This window comes from Diceros bicornis, chromosome 9, assembly GCF_020826845.1.
Source record: "Diceros bicornis minor isolate mBicDic1 chromosome 9, mDicBic1.mat.cur, whole genome shotgun sequence".
In the NCBI taxonomy this organism is placed as follows: domain Eukaryota; kingdom Metazoa; phylum Chordata; class Mammalia; order Perissodactyla; family Rhinocerotidae; genus Diceros; species Diceros bicornis.
Genome location: NC_080748.1, coordinates 86,501,265 through 86,518,663, shown reverse-complemented (window position 1 = coordinate 86,518,663; position 17,399 = coordinate 86,501,265). Strand labels below are relative to the sequence as shown.

The 17,399-nt window shown below is 52.4% G+C and overlaps 1 protein-coding gene across 8 annotated transcripts in view; it reads right to left on the bottom strand.

The window, feature by feature from the left end:
• The window catches only part of ATP11A (ATPase phospholipid transporting 11A), a 170,137-nt gene extending 153,002 nt beyond the window's left edge, over nucleotides 1–17,135 (bottom strand). For 4 of the 8 annotated variants that reach the window (XM_058548507.1, XM_058548508.1, XM_058548509.1 and 1 more), the window contains exon 1: nucleotides 16,829–17,134. In XM_058548507.1, coding sequence (XP_058404490.1) covers nucleotides 16,829–16,867 — 39 coding nt within the window. In that variant the 5' untranslated portion in view covers nucleotides 16,868–17,134. Of the gene's footprint in view, nucleotides 1–16,828 lie in introns of all 8 variants that reach the window. The other 4 variants (XM_058548506.1, XM_058548511.1, XM_058548512.1 and 1 more) reach the window with 2 other exon arrangements.
• Nucleotides 17,136–17,399: the final 264 nt, after the last annotated feature.

Genomic DNA, 17,399 nt, shown 5'->3' with positions numbered 1-17,399 from the left:
CTGTGGCGGCGTCCCATATAAAGCAGAGGAAGATGGGCACGGATGTTAGCTCAGGGCCAATCTTCCTCAGCAAAAAAGAGGAGGAGTGGCAACAGATGTTAGCTCAGGGCTAATCTTCCTCACCAAAAAAAAAACCACAAAATTTTCCAGTGAATGCTAAATTCTAAACTACAGCAGAACTGGAAGACAGAGTGGCTCTGGTTTAGGGAGACGGTGGGGAAGCCGGGTCCGCGTGCTGTAAACCTGTCCCCCCACACCCATTCCAGTGTTGGCGTCCTCAGAAATGCGGCCTGGGGAGGTGGCCATGCGAGGACCACGGGAGGGAGAGCAGGTGCCTGTGGTGGAGCACTCGGCCTGGTGGGCGGGACCAGGGCTTGGACAGCTGAGGGAAAACAGGTCACCGACCCTCAGCCCCGGGCTGGGCACCAGGTCAGAGCACCGTTAAGTCTGTGTCACCTGCCATGTGCGCCCACAGGCTGAAGTGGCACGCAGGGACCGGCCACCCGCTGCATCCCTTCTCCTTCCCCCAAATACAAAATGTGCGAAGCCCCCTCTCTGATTTTGCTAGGCACAAGTGACCTCTGAGCCCCGCACTTTGAGAACCGAGTCTGTTTCAAACAATGTGGGGGCCTCAGCGCTCCTGGCGGAGCAGCATGACAGCGCCCCGGCCTCGCTCCTATGCCCAGCAAGTCCTCCCGGCTGACCTCGGCCCGGGCACTGTCCCCTGCGGCCCAGGCTCCTTCACTGCTACCATCGGGAATCCTCACCCAGGTCTGCAGGCAGACGGGACCGAAGGGATGGCGGAGCTCCAGGAGGGCGTGCACCCTCACCCCTCCAGGGCACGAGGGACGCAGGTAAGAACAGCACATGGCTATGACTTGTCCTGTCATGGTCTCTAAAATCATTTTTATTTTTTTGAGTATTTGCCAAAACAATGGAACTGGCCTTCTTCCCACAGTCCGTGCTGGCTGCCCGTGAACCGCCTCCCTCTGTCACCCGTTTATTACGTTGTTCATGTCTGGCTGCTCCCGCCTGCACAGGGAACACCAGATGCAAGTCCAAGGTGTCAGAGCCACGGCCCTGGCAGCAGGGAGCCGACCGCAGGCCCAGGGAGGCCCACACAGCCCGCCAGATGCAGGGCCAGGCCCTAGGCCAGCCTCCCACAGGACCTTCTCCAGCCACGGCACAGGGCCTGCCCTCCAGTCCCAACTGTCACAGCTGGAGCAGCAGGAGGATGGGAACGGCTCCCGCAGCAGAGAAACCTTTTCCACAGGCAGCGGACCAGGAGAAGCAGCAACCGCCCCGTTTTCTGGGAGCGGCCTGGCCCTGCCTCGCTGTGTTCGCCCCGCCACGCGGGAGACAGCCACGCTCGCATCGACGCGCCGCGGGGGCGACAGCCAGCATCCACGAGCGGTACTCAGCGCCGTTCCGACCACACGTTAGAAGCAAAGCGTGTGCAGGACTTACCCCATGAAGTAAGCAGATGCAGTCCACAGTCGCACACGGAGTGGACGGCTGGCCCACGCTGTGAATTTACAGCCGGAGTTTATCTGTTTGGAGGCCACGGGCTGGCCTGGAAGATGCGCTTCACTATAATCTATCTGAGAAGTCGCCTCCCCTAGGGCCACAACACGAGCAGACATGACTCCTGTGGCATGCCCCGCAGGTCTGCAAAGAAGTCTGAAAAACCTTTGTAAAGCTCTGGTTGATACTGGTTTAAAGCTGGTAGGGCTGCTACATGGACGGACGTGCTACACGCTGTTCACGGACCAAGCAATTCCAGGTCTTCACACATCCCCAGCTCCCAGCTCACGGCACCAGCGCGGCGCCCAGGGGACGGCAGGTGTGCTGTCTGGGAAGCAGTCAGCACAGCCTCCGGCGGGCAGCCCGGCCAGCAGGGGCACAGAGGCCTGGCCACGGGTCCACGTGGGCCACAGTGACAGGAACACTTGCTACAGAACCCCCCGGGGGCGGCCGAGGACATCCGACCTCTGCCCAGTCCGGCCCCTCTCCTCCCCTGCACGTATTGGATTCTGGTGAGCTCTGCACCCTCACCTCCCTCCAAGGGTCCACTCTCAGAGCGGCCGGGGACTTAGGTCAAGACAGGAACCAAACCGCTCTCTTTCTCCGCCCGGCCCATCAAAAAAATAAAACAAAACACAATCAGATACACATACATGATCCTAACTTCTGGACGCAAACTCCCTCGACAAGTTCACAACCCGGGGCAGGAGGTAAGTCACTGAGAAAATGACCAGGGGCACGCGACTTGTCTGACCTGTGGGGGCGGGGGAGACACGGGACAGGGAGGGGGACAGGACAAAGAGGAAGAAGGAGCACCGTGTGCCACCCCTCGGTGAAAGGGCCACATCCCGAGGGAGGAGCAGAAGCCTCTGCAGGTGACACGGTCAGACGCAGGAAAATTTCTGATAAAAACCTATGTCAACCCCTTTGTTAATGAACTAAAACTGGGAGGGCGCAAAGGAAAAGCCGTTAACACTCTTCTTTAATTTTGACCCTTCTGTCAACTCCAAAGATCACCTGCCAAATCAGGAGTCGGTCTAGCCAGCTCACTGTGGTGGTTAATGAGCCAAACTATTTAAGAGATACAATCACTCAATACTACAATTATGTTCTCGTTGATAAATCAAGTACTAATGAGGAGACTTGTCACTTTCGAAACCACGCCATTCTCTGGAAGCAACAGAGCGATGGATGAAATCAAAGAGTTATTTCAATTTAAGAACAAAAATCTCATATCCCTTGGAGTAGAAAATCTTCTACCCTTGAGTAGAAGTAACAGGAAATCGCTTCTCACAGAACCAACAAGTTTATAGAAAAACATTCTCAGATGTAATTTTTAATTTAATCTATTTCTTAATAATTTTTTAAATAGTAAAAGAATAAATGTTATAGATTAACTGAAAATAGGAAACTTACTTGAACCAAACAGTCAATTAGCAGAATGGAGTTTCCGGAAGAAAATTTCACATAAAATGCTTTAATTCCTGTTTCTTATAAATGCTCTTAGGAAAAAGCCATGTAACTTCATAACATCATTAAACAAACATCATTTTGAGCTGTATTATTTGAATGTACTGCCAAGCACACATAACTTTTATGATATTCTGTCTCTTATGAAAGAATGACTTGCTCTAAAACAAATACTGGGTTTTCTCCTCTGCAACGATAATCACAACTCTTTTGCTCTCAGACAAGCACATATTAAGCAAAACATGAAGCTCAAATGAATCCTTGCATTCAAGTATTTAACTTTTTTTTTCTTTTTTTTTTTGGTGAGGAAGATCAACCCTGAGCTAACACCCATCGCCAATCCTCCTCTTTTTGCTGAGGAAGATTGGCCCTGGGTTAACATCCGTGCCCATCTTCCTCTATTTTATATGGGATGCCGCCACGGTATGGCTTGATAAGCGGTGTCGGATCCAAACTTGTGAACCCCGGTCCGCCGAAGCAGAGCATGCGAACTTAACCGCTACACCACAGGTCTGGCCCCTCTGCCTTTATTTTGTTTTATTTTTGTGAGGAAGATCAGCCCTGAGCTAACATCCATTGCCAATCCTCCTCTTTTTGCTGAAAGATTGCCCTGAACTGACATCCATGCCCATCTTCCTCCACTTTACACGTGGGACACCGCCACAGCATGGCTTGGGATGCGGTGTGTAGGTCCACACCCAGGATCCGAACCTACGAACTCCGGGCCACCAGGCTGGCCCCAAGTATTTAACTTTTAATAAAACTTACCATTGCCCATTATTTAAAAGAAAAAAAAACCCTGCCTACCTGGGTATATTTTCCATTAAAATTCAATTAGTGCTTGGATTTCAGTAAGTCTTCTCATGGCCCTGTCTAGGTCTTTTTCATTGACTAAAAAAAAGTGTGTTTCCAAAAAAAGCAAGATACACAATATCAAATGCAGAATACACCACTTAAAACTGCCCACGAATCGGTTTCTATTTGGGATGAGAAAATTCTGGAAATGGACAGTGGTGATGGTTGCACAACACTCTGAATGTACTTAATGACACTGAATTATACACCTAAAAATGGCTTCAAAATTTTATGTTATGTATATTTTATCTCAGTAAAAAGAAAAAGTGCCCATAAAACAACCTATTGCATATTCATTCAATAAATCAGTACATCTTAATAACGTTAAAGATCATCCTGATTTATCTATTATGCAACATCTTCTTCATTTGGCCATATAATTTTAAAACAAATTTATAAATTTATAAAAAAGCAACACAAATAACATATTTCACATTTTAGGCAATGAAATTTGAGGGGCGGCCACGTGCTATTATATAAAATGTTAAGTCACGTCACCCTGTTCACATGCTCCCCGGTGGCCCCCCTCCTTGGGCCCTGCGTGGGCCAGCCTCTGGGCTCCTCCATTGGCCTCAGTGGCCCAGCCCTCAGGTTTTCTCCACCCAGAACCATCCCCCTGGCCCCCAGATCCCCAGGACACGGCTCCTGACACCTTCCCAGGGAGGCCATCCCCGACCTTCTCCACCACCCCACAGGCATCTCACCTCACTCCGTCCACAGCATTTTGTAACACCTCGAGTGCATTGTGCTTACATATTTTCTAACATCTACTGTGAAAATGCAAATGCATCTTGCTGCCTCTGACTCCTAGTGCGTATAGCAGGTGCTCAATAAACACCTGATGAACCAAACGTTGAGCACCCCGGTGTGTACTAAGCACATCACATGATGGGTTTACCCCCACGTGTATTCTTCAGGGCCAAGAGCCTGCATATTTGATTCCCACTTTACATCAGAGAAATGGTGAAATGAGTTAATGTCAGAAGCGAGGACTAAGAGACTCCAATCACACGACAATCGCTCCAGGTTCTTTATACGCATGTGGCTTTCGGACTTGTATCAAAGTGGGTTATTACTGAAAAAAATGCATGTAAATATAACACTTCACGGTTATCTATATTTTATTTTATTTTATTTATTTATTTATTTTTTCCCCCAAGGCCCCAGTAGATAGTTGTATGTCATAGCTGCACATCCTTATAGTTGGTGTATGTGGGACACGGCCTCAGCATGGCTGGACAAGCGGTGCATCGGTGCGCGCCCGGGATCCGAACCCAGGCCACCAGCAGCGGAGCGCGCGCACCCAACCGCCAAGCCACGGGGCCGGCCCTCGGTTATCTATATTTTAATGGTTTATCTGTATTTGTCTGAATCTGAACCACCACCTCCATCTACTTTCTAAAGAGAAAAGGTAACTTAAATTATTCCACATGCATATAACTTATCTGTCACTTTCAGATATTTTATCAGATATTTTATCTGAAAGTGACCCATAAATCTGGGTCTGATTTACCCTCAAATCACAGAGCTTCCACATCACCCATCACGCCACGACTTCATCACCCTACTTGGGTGCCTGGGCAGTCTGAGACCTTCTTGAAAAGTCACACAAAAATCTAGCTGACATTCTAACGGCAGAACTTCATCCCTAATCCTTTGCTGAAAATAGGGTGGAGGAAATCCTCTTTTCTCTGAAGGAGAGAGATTATGTAACGCCCCCGGCAGTGGCCGCCTCCTTCCCAGGCAGCCATGACGTCTGTCCAGGAGGAAGGAGGAGCGGTCAGGCCACCCTGGGCGTGGAGCAGGTACGAGGGCGGGAGGGCACCAACCCGCCAACTCAGACTGACATTTCTCCACATATGAACTTGAGGTTCTTCAGCCAGTGGGTCCCTCAACTTCAGGCTCTCGTGTGCACAGACAGTTCAGACAGGACAATGCTGTGGGGTAGAGAACCCCACTGGGTCCCGTGGCTTTAAACAGTGTCATAACCATTTACGGTTTCTATTTAATGCCGGAACCACTCAGCCTCGTACCTTTACTCAAAGTGAGTGAAAAGAATCCAGAACTCTTCCAACAATCACCAGAGGCCACGCTCCAGACCAAAGACGACCAACGCTTTAGGATCATTTATGATGATGCTCGAAACAGTGTAAGCAAACGTGTAATGAAAGATAACAAGGCTGTGACTATAAAAACGCCTAACACGGAAAGGCAGACAGCAGCTGGTCTGGAACTTATGGACAGCCGTAAAAACCCGTGAGGCTGCAGACGTGTGGGTGTCCGCGTCTGACCTACCACGGGTGGCTCCCCTCTCCAGAGAGCCGCAGAGATAACAACGTGTCCTTGTTAGTCCAACCAGTATTTCAGGTTCAACTTCCAACCATCACTTTCCCATTCTGCCAAAGGTAAAATGTCCTTGGGCCCAGAGGCAGGCCGCCCAGAACAGGAAGTCCCCAAAACCAATTCCATTTACGAGGAGATCTGGACCATCACACAGCAGCTCCAATTTACTAAGCAGACACGTGCAATCCAGTTATGTGAGGAACACCTCGACATCTGTCCCGTCAACAAGCCAGACGCTGCGTATTTGGATCATAATACAAAACGCAAAACAACACGTGACAGCCCTATCTTAATACCAACCACCGTCCTCCTACCAGCCTCCTGCAGGGGGAAAAACAAGCAAAAAGAAAAGAAAAAGACAGAAATACACAAAATCTTAGATGTGATCAAATCACGGAAACTGTGGCCTATTGTACCTAGCCATGGACCACTCACCTACGTCTAGTTCACAGTTTTAAAAAATAACCCATTCCCACTAAATATTCGAGTCTTCCTAGATTTTGTGGAATATTTCTGTACTTATTTGATAAAACAGTAAGCAAACAATGTGCTTTTTCCAACTGCCCTCTTTGATGTTCCCCACCTGTCTGAATATTTACAATCTAAATAGTGCCTACTTTAAGAGTATACTACTATGGACGGAATTGTGGCCCCCCCCCAAATTCGTATGTTGAAGCCCCAACCGCCAAGGTGACTGTATTCAGAGAAAGGGATTTTAGGAGGTAATTAAGGTTAAATGAGGTCATAATGGTGAGATCCTATCTGACAGGATTGGTGGGCTGATAAGAGGAGGCAGAGAGAGATCATCTGCCTTCTCTCCCCATGTGCACATAGGAAAGCCCACCAGAGGACAGAGCAAGAAGGCGGCCGTCTGCATCAGGAAGAGGGCCCTCACCAGAACCTGACGGTGCCAGCACCCAGATCTCGGACGTCCAGCCTCCAGGACTGTCAGAAATAAATGTCTGTTGTTTAAGCCACCTGTCTGTGGTATTTTATTACGACAACTGAGCAACTAAGACATAAACATACACAGTGCCTGTCTCAGCCTTACATTTTAGATGCTAGCGCTGAGAAAAACAAACACTTAAGTTTACAGACTCGGCAACAAGCATCTTAGAGAATAACGTCGTAAGCTGACACGTCCATTTTTCGTCATGAGAATGATTCCTTCCTTAGCTACATTCTTAGCATCTATTTCGTCAATAATCAAACGTGTATGTTAACATGACGAGCATTTCAGAAACTCGCTGGCTGGTAACCTCACCTAGTAAGACCCAGGAAAAAGGCATGAAGAAAGAAGACCACGGAAAAATCACCGCAAATGGCACAAAATCGACACGCAGGATCAGGTTCTTACTGGGAAGGCCCTCAAACCCACACCCTTGCCCGCTCACTCCACTCCACACAAGCTCTGACAGCTCAGGCCCCTCATTCGTTCCACATCCGTGGGGACAGAGGACGGAGGCGAGATGAGGCCGCCCCCAAGCAAGCCCTCGAGGAGCAAGTGGATCACGCGGCAGCCTCCCACGGTCCTCTGTCACAGGCTGTGTTACCTAAGAATTGGTAAGCACTGGGTGGAAAGGGCAGTCTTATCACAAAAAGTTTCTATGTCTTCACAGGCACGTGGTATGCTCATTATCACAGCCTGATAACCATGGGCCATGTCAACAGCGTCCCATCCATCCCTGTGTGATGGACGGCACACGAGGGGACCCTGAAATGAGGACAGGTTCCAATGCAGGAAACATTTGAGGGACGGGGGACTTGAACCAAGTCACATGTGGTCGCCTCAGCAGAGAGACGTGCGGGTTCTGCTCTACCTCTCTGGGGTGACAAAGGGGTGGAAGCTTTATTTTTCATAGGAAAAAATGGACTTGTTGACCCCCTGCCCTATACCAGATTCTGCTCTGGCCCTTCTTTCAACACCTGTAATTCTCAGCACCTCACAGCCTCAAAGGCAAGAAGATCGTTTTTCCCCTGTATTCTACAACCTTTCATCACTAAATCAAAACTAAACACAGCTTTACTCCCAACCCCAAACGCCCCCAAAACACCACCAGGTACCAATGACGTGTGACAGGGAACGATGAGCACGGATACATATTCACACACAGCCACCAACAAAACTCAATGTATCCGCAATTTCCGAATATGAAAGTAGAGGGTCCAGGGTGACAACGGGACAGAGGCCCGAGGAGGGTGCGAAGAGATGATGGCGATGAGCTCTAATCCCCGTACCTCACATTGCAGGGGGCCAGCGAACACAGACTCCAGCTCACCACTGGTCCATAAACTCCGCCTCCGCGTCCCCCGGAAAGGCTACGACGATGTGCAGGTGGGCTGCTCCCCCGCAGCTGACCTAACCCCAACCTCAGGAGAGGAAAGAAGGTCCATGCTTACGTTCACCGACCATATAAAAGAGGCAGAAGGATTTTCATGCCGTGATCAGCCTGGTGAACTGCGAGTGAACAGGATGCTCCCGACTATTATCCAAGGACAACAGCATAAACCGGGGCTGACTGGGCAAGCGGCACACAATCCGCTCGGCCGCAGACAAACCCTACGCAGGACGCAAACCACAGCGGACAGGACGAGGGCCAGTCCGCCGCAGCTGCCGCGTGGCTGTGCAGGAGGCATTTGTCTTGTGCGGAGTGGACACAGCGCTCCTCCACAGAGCTGTTGAGAAGATTAAGTGAGAGGGGATGCGTGAACCCTTGCAGAGGACCCAGCACGACCGACACCAATGGACGACAGGTCCTCTCTTCCCCTGAACCAGCACCGAGACGCCCAGCTGCTCCAGCAGGAGCCTGAGGCACAGGGACCACCGCCTTCCACAGCAGCCCTGCTCTTCGCTCCTTTCTTGGGGGCCAGGAGAGAGCGGACGAGGAGACTAATGACAGAGATGCCATGTCTGCCAGGCTACACATTCTTCCTGTCTCTGCTGAAGACATAATTTACCGGCCTTTGGCCAAAGAGCCTTTTCCACCCGTAACAAATCTTCTCTTGAAATTCTTTTCTTATCTTCTAAACCAGGAACAATGATCTTACTTTCATTCCCTTTCTGAGCCAGAAAAGGTTACCTTTGTCACAAGATACACAAGAAAGCGAGAGCCCTGCCTCAGACATTTTTCCAGCCCTTTAGGATGCGCAGATTATTTTCACGTACATTAGTCCACTAGGCCCTCACGACCCAGGGAAGCAGAGGCAAGAAGTCCATTAGTGTCATTTTACAGCTGCCCCCGGGGGGGGGAAGTGAACGGCCCAGAGCAGGGCTGGGTCAGCAGCAGGGCTGCGTCCAGGAGGCTGCTGGGCCCGACCTGGATCCCAGCAGGCAGACCCTCAGATAGGGTCTGGTTAACTCTGGCTCACCACTACAGGATCCGACACCACACAGCAGAAGTAAAACAAGTGGACGTGAGACACTTCCTGCCAGTGGCAGCCTGTCTTTGTCAGCGTTTTCTACATGCAAAATACACAAAATGGACTGTGCAAATCTCTCAGTGGACCACCAAGCCCGAGAGCAGCCCACTGATGCCGCCAGCTCTGCGGTGGGGCCATGGAGAGTCTGATACCAGGAACAAAGGGACTTATTCTATGGTCTCAACTGTAAACCTTTTAATAAGCCTCCAAGAAGTGCTCTGGTCCTGAAACCCACAAAAGACAGAATGAAAACCACAGAAAAATGGGAAACATTCTGCCGACAGACAATCAGGATGCCGGAGGTGGTTACTTAACATATTCAGAGTAAGAACATGAAAATACACTGTCCAGGTCAGCTTTCTCCCTAGAGAACGACCAACTCAATCCAGTTCAGAGGGACGGAAAAGTCAAGAAAGGCCGTGGTGAGTAAGTGTAAACACATTACTAACAAATTCCTCATTGTGAACACAGAAGTATATGATTGCTATTCACGGAAAATGAGCTCCTTCCCACTCCACATAAATAGGTGGACAAAATATGTAAAGGACCGGTTTGAGGAGGCAGCCAACGATGGCCTTGACAAGGAGCTCACGTTTGTTTGTCTGGCTTAGCCCAGGGTACAAAGGGGAGCTGACAGAGGTCGAGACCTAACATCCCCTCCGACTCTCAGGCCACCTTTCCTGTCCGGCACGCCCGCAGGCTGCATCCACTCCCCTCCAGTGCATACCGCTAACCGGGCCTCCTCTGTTCTCACTCTCGCACCCACGGTCACGTCCACACTAACCAAGGACACACCGCCTCCCGCAGAAGCACAGGGCAGGTGAGGCTCAGAGCAAACCTGAAAAACAACGTGGACAGTTTGGTTTAGGCTCCTGAGTGTCCACCAAACCTGAGAGCCTGTATCCTTCCTCAGGGGGGTGGGGAGGTCACAAACTCAAACAAGGGAGCTGGCCTGAGGCTCAGGTGCAGCGACAGAGGACGCTGCGGGACAGTGCTGAACTCCCCGTAAACGGGCGCTCGCCTCCCAGCAGTGGTCATGGGGAAGCCTCCAGAGTGGCACTGCCAGATCCTCCCATTTCTGAAAAAGTGGGGAAATCTGGATGTTTATGTGCACTCACCTGTATTTAAATGTTGGCAACAAATTCAAATAGTTTTGAAGGCACTGAGCAGGCCGACACAACCACATCAGAGGGCCAGCTTCCCACCTGTGTTCTCGGACAAGGGTCCTCAACCTTAACAAGGGCAGGCACTCCCCTGACAATCTAACAAAACCTGGGAGACCCCTGCCCAGCAGGCAGAAAGCGTACATGCAGAAAGTTTTGCACACTGTTCCAAGGGAGCTCAGGCCCGTGCGGGACCAGCTGAGAAAGCCTGTTCTCGACGAGGCCCCGGGAGAGGGGCACTGTTGCTCTCTCTCCTTTCCAGGCCCTGGGGCCTAAGGAAGGGATGCAAGGACAGAGGAAACATCTCAGTGACCCCAGTTATCAGAGGATCAGAAAGAGCGCTGCATCAGAGCCCACGGAAATGCTTCACACAGGAGCCATGAACCAAGTCAGGCCGCCCATCGGAGGGTGGGGACCACAAGCTGTGACCTGGGGACCTCACTTCCTCCACTTGAGTGTTTATTAAGTGAGGGGGTTGGACCAGAAGCCTTCCCTGTCCATTCCTACACGTCCATGACTCTCTGAAATGCACCAAGGAAAGAGAATCCACAAGTTTGAGGTAACATTAAACATGATTTTAAGGCCAGCCCCGTGGCTTAGCGGTTGAGTGTGCGGCTCCGCTGCTGGCAGCCCAGGTTCAGATCCCGGGTGCACACCGACGCACCGCTTCTCCGGCCATGCTGAGGCCGCATCCCACATACAGCAACTAGAAGGATGTGCAGCTATGACATACAACTATCTACTGGGGCTATGAGGGAAAAAAATAAATAAATAAAACATGATTTTAATGGACTGTCACGAATCCCTCAAGTCCTGGAAGTACCATGAGGTTTCCTAGGGCGACTTCTTCAAGATTCTCATTAACAACAACGATAAGAGGCACACACATGTTTACGGAGCACCGACTCTGGCCCAGGAACTGTTCCAGGCATACGGGGAGAAGCCGGGACACGGAAGGAACTGTGGGATCCACGGACTCAGGGAAGGCATCTGGGGTCTTCTCCCCAGCACAGGAGACGGGAGGGGGCACCAGCATCCCGCCCCAGCGGTGACCCGAGAAGGGGCCTCGGGCGGCTACTGCACAGCCTTTCTCTCGGCCTGGGACAACCTGCCGGACCCCCGCGTGGCCGACCCCTCATCCCTTCTAGCCGCCGCTCAGCGAGGCCCGAGGACCCGGCTCCACTCCAGTGACCCCGAACACTCTAACGTGTGTCTATGTGATCCGTTTCCTGCCTGGCTCCCCACCTGAAGGTAAGTGCCACAGGGACGGGGACTTGGTGTCTTCTTCCTGTTTGGCTCACAGGCGCACACGGGGTGCATGCTGTGAGTATATGAAACACTGAGGCACTGAGGTCCAGCATGAGGGCAGAGAGGCAACCGTTGGTGGGGGCCACCTCAGAGATGATGGAGACAGTGATGAGAGTGCCCACCTGAGTGAGAACAGATGCGACAGGAGGACAGAGAGGTGTCAGCCACATTAAAGTCATTTAGGAGAAGGAGACAGAAGTGGGTGACAGCAGGAGGGGAGTTTGGGGTCAAGACAGTTTGTTCTTCAAGAAAAGGCAATCTCAAGAGTGGACTGCGTGCCCCGGGACTAGATGAAATGACCCTAAAGAGGGAGGCACTGAGGATTCAGGAGAAAGAGGGATGGGGGAGACCCAGGGCCCAAGCCTTTATCAGAACGGGGTCCCTGCCCCGAACCCGAAGAGGCAGGAGCGTACACAGGGAAGGGCTGCTGGGGTGCGTGGGAGAGGGGCGTCCTGTCTGATGACTGCTGCTCCCTCCATGACCCACGAGGAGAGGTCACCGGCTCCACATGAGGAGGAGGAAGGGCCTGAGAGGTCTGAGAAAGGAGAGATGCAGTCTCCTTGAGAAGTGCAGACTGCCCAGCAGCATTAAGGCCACATTTCAAAGGAGACTGAGCACCTAGCTACGAGAACACCAGGGAGGCGCATTAACCAGCTCCCTGTCAAGACGGGGAAACCAAGCAGGAAGACGTTGGCCAGTGCCCCCAAGGTCTCCCGGTCATCGGCCGAGGCACGGGCTGAACCCGAGCCTGCTGGACTCTGAGGCTGAACTTCTGACGTCCGCGATCTACTAATTTGTTTTTCTCAGACACCAGCATCCAAGTAAAAGCAAAAACAATCCTTGTTCAATCTTGTTGAATGTCTACTGCGGTACAAGTTGCTTTCCATTGATTTTCACTGCAAATAAATAGCATTTTTGCCTGCATTTAACTTGGTTATAAAAGCATTTATAAGTCTGGGACTTGGGGATCCAATCCTCTTCTTAACCCTATTTCTATCGGAACATGTGGTCCAAGCACCAAGGAACAATCTGTATTGAGGCTTTGGAGCCCGGCACATCTGTAAACAGAGGACTTCCTGTGTGGTCCAGCAGCAAGGTCTGCCCCTCAGTGCATTCAGGCAGTTTTTACCAACTGTAAACTGAGGACAGTGTTCTCATCCCTAGAAATTTAATGACTGTGGCAAAACCCAATAATACAAACTTCTTTTCCCAGTGTTATTAAATGTACCCTCTGGCAGGAAATAAAAGCATCTCAAGATCCCCTGTTCCTAATAAGCAGACATTAAACAGGGTCTGAAGAACAATGGAAGGAGTTAATGTAATAGCTAGAACATAAAGGCTAAATTATACATCTAGGCAGACTGCTTTAAAACGTCCAGGTACGGGGCCTGGTAGACTTGTGTGTGAACACTTTACGAGGCCACACTGCAGCCCTGCTCCGTGGGCCGGAGGGGGACCAGCTATTAGTCTTGGCTAACTCGCCCAGGGCTCGCCTACTTCAAAGCCCTGAAGGTCTCAGTGGTTAGAGCTCCTGCGATGTAGACTCCAGGGGCTGGACAACAGGCAGGCTCTACTGCACCGTCTGATGCTGGACTAGCAGACACAACTCCAAAACCATGCAGCATTTTAAGTTTTTAAAACAAAGACTGGAATAATTGAGTCAAACTAATAAATCCGCCTTTTACAACAGGCACCGCAGGTGGACACTGACGTTCACGTCACAAACCAACAAAAAACAGACAGCAGCAGCACATGTTCGTGCACGTACGCGGCTGAACCTCCCGGAAGGTAGGAAGGAAGGAAGCCATGCCGAAAGCTCTCCAGGGACCAAAAAGATCTGTTTTTCCCTTATAAAGAAAATCCCAATGTAACAAACAGTTTGCTCAAAAACAAATATCTACTGTCAGCCAGGAAAACCTTCAGATTTGCAGAAGTCTAATATCTTAAAATGTAAGACACATAGAAAGCAAAAACCTATCCTGGCCTGGGATGCTTACCCGTGAATAAGTTTTATGCCCAAATGTGGCCTGCAGACTTTCTGCCCGGCCTGCAGGATTTTAGCACACCTTGCTTTAAAGTTTTCCAATGCCATCTGAGCCCCACACACGCTGAATAGCAGGGCGCCCAGGTTATCCTTGAACGCATCCTAGGGCCCTGCTGGCCAGGACTGGCCCGCAGTCAACCAACAGAACGGCTCGCTGACTCCAGCCAACCCACCCAGGGACTACATTACCTTAACAGCAAGTCATCACGAACTCCCACAGCACTTCCTGGGGCCAGGCACCATCTGAGCTCCTGACCTGTGCTAACCCATTTAATCCTCACAGTAACAACCCTATGAAATGGGTACGACTGTTATTCTCTGACGAGAAAACCAAGGCAGAGACAAAGCTGAGCCATGTGCCCAAGGTCACCCAGCTAAAAGGTGGGCAGGCCGGGGTCACAGGCAGGCAGGCAGGCACCCGGAGAATCTCCAGGTCACCCGTGGGCTCCACTGGTTTCTGTAAGAACTTAAACTACCTCGGCCTAGTTTCCAACCTCACATCTCTAACACAGAGATGACACTAGCTCTCCATCCACTTTGCTAAAAAATATTTTTTTTAAGTAGGTCAAACTACCTCATGATACACAAGCCACTTCATGGTAGATAAGCACTGTGCCATTTATGAACACAAAATATCCCCACACGCTTATGTCCATCCAAACCCCAAACAATCACAAATACAAGCTTTGGAGAACGTACGGCCTAACCCGGAACAGAACGCTCCCATTCATCTGCCTATTCGCTGGAAGAAACCCGGAATAAAATACCCATAGCAATGTTTTCCAAAGACTTCTTTATCTTCTGGCAACCCTCATGCATCAGAGGGAGCTGAAAAGTCATCTTTGTCCCAGAAATTCTGACTCTGTGAACACCAGAAGGGGACAGGGTACAAGTCGTCCACTCATTTTTATAGAATAAGTCACGTAAGGAAACCACAAGGAAACATAAATATTCAATCCTACACTCTTTTCTTCCCACTAGCTAAAGGAAATATAATTTGGTCCTATGTATTAAAAGATAACCAAATTACAAGAAAACAAGCATGACTGTTTCTGGAAAAAGTCAAATTAGTTTAATAGCATAGACATGAGTTTAATACCATAGAAATGAATGGTTTTGTATGTAAATGTGATGAAGCAGCCTAAGGCTCAGATTGAGAAAAAAAAAAAGATGTGGAATAAGAAAAACAGAAATAACAGTCTCCCGTAACCTGCATTCCAGGGACATTACCAAACAACCCATATGTTGAGAAAGTTCATTAAAGAATATTTACCACTTAGGTTAGACAGAAAATTTGATTTCCTAAGTCTAATAACATGGTAAAAGGGAATTTAAAAATGTAAACTACACTGAAATTTACATAGACTGATGTGACACACAACAGCAGAAGGCCTGCAGGAAGGAAGGGAGGAAAATGCAGCAGAAACTACGGACACGCGTCTGCGGCTCCCAGGATGGAGGAGTCAGGAACTGGGGGACAGGTCGGACCCGCCGGGCAGCGAGCCTCGGCAGCAGAGGGAAGACGGCCCATCCACCCTTCACCTCTCCTGGAGACGGACCGCACGTGACTTCTCACAATTCAACCCTCCTTTCTATCACAGTGTCAGAGCTGGAAGACAACGGAAATGCGTGGAAAAACAGTGAGCACTTTTAAGTAAACGCTAGCTCCACCGCCCTTTCCCACCTTCCCTTTGAGGGGACCGAGGCAGGGACCCCCGCCTCCGGGGGACACAGCTGAGAACAGAAGCCCCTGCCCAACACAGCATTTCTCCTGCCTATCTGCTGACCTCCTGTCACTGCGATTGGGTTTTCCAGAACTTATTCCTGGAGAGAACCAAAGGTGTCACCCCATGTTTCCCACCGACGTTAGATATGGACTTGGGGCTCCGGGATCGGTGGGGGCGTCAGACCCTCTCCCGCCCCTCCAGAACCAGAGTTCTCGCCCCGAGACGTAAGGCGGGCTGACCCCCCAGGGGTACCCCGGGGCGCACACGCCCCTGGGCTCCCGAGTCCTGTGGTGAGTGAGCGCGTTCCGGAAAAAGGCACTGACTTGGGTTCCCCCTGGGTGAACACTTTCATCCCGGCCGAGGCCTCCTCCTCCAAGAGAGCTCACAAACGCGCAAGACTGCCTAAGGCCCCTCCTGGACCAGAAGAAACCAGGTTCCCGTAATCACGCCCTCCCTGGTTGAAACCCGGCGCGTGCACCCGGCAGACCCGTGACCGACCGGCCGGGGACAAGGAGCCTCCTGCTGGAGAAGCGGGCCGGACCCGGCGCGCTCCGACCCACACCCCCTCCACGCCCGGTGCCGGCGGCCCCCCGCCCCGCGGTACACAGACCAGCTCCCCCGGCCCCCCGACCGCACCCCCACCCCCCGAGGGGCCCCGACACCCCGCCTGATCCCACCGGTCACTTCCAGGAAGAAGAGACTCCAAACTTCACTTCTGAGCCCCCGGCGGTGCCACAAACAAGCAACATCGCCGTCTTTCCTGCACAAGTAGCCCTCCCGGAGCCGGTCCGCGCGCAAACCACCGCAGAGGCCGGACCCGAGCCCCCGGCCCGGCCCTGCGCCGGCCCCAGAGTCCCCGCGCGCCGACAGCTCCATCCTCGCCGGCCCCGGGCGGCGGCGCCCCAGGCCCGCGGGGACTCGGCCGGCGGCGACATCTGGTCCCCGTCCCCGTCCGGCCCGCGGGTGGCACTCACGTATCTGCGCACGAGCGTCCGCACGAGGCTGCAGTCCATGGCTCCTCCGGCCGCGCCCGCCCGCCGCGCTCAGCGCCCCCGCGCCCGGCTCGGCGCGCCCATGGGCCCGGGACGCTCACGGCCGGGGCACGCGGGGCGGTGCGGGGGGCGGCCGCGGGCCCTCCGCGCTCATGCCCGGCCCGGCCCGGCCCGAGGCGGCTGGTGCGAGGCGGCTGCTCGGCCCAGGTGGCCGCCGGGCGGCGGGGCTGCGGGCGGGCGCGCGGCGACCGGCCGACCTGCTCCCGCGCTCCGCTCAGCTCCGCGCTCCGCGCTGCTCTGTTCTGCTCTCCGCCGCCCGCTCTCCTCCCGCCCGCTCACCCTCCTCCGCCGCCCGGTCCCGGCGCGCACGTCACCGGCGCGAGTGAGCATGCGCCCTGCCCGCGCGCCCGGCACCCCGCCCCGCACCCCGCGCCGCCGCCTCCCTCCCCTCCCTCCCCTCCCCATCCCCCCCGGAGCCGGCAGAGGACAGACCCCCGGGCGGGGGCGGGGACGGCTCCCTGTTGCTTCTGCCGCCCTCCCCGGGAGGCGACCG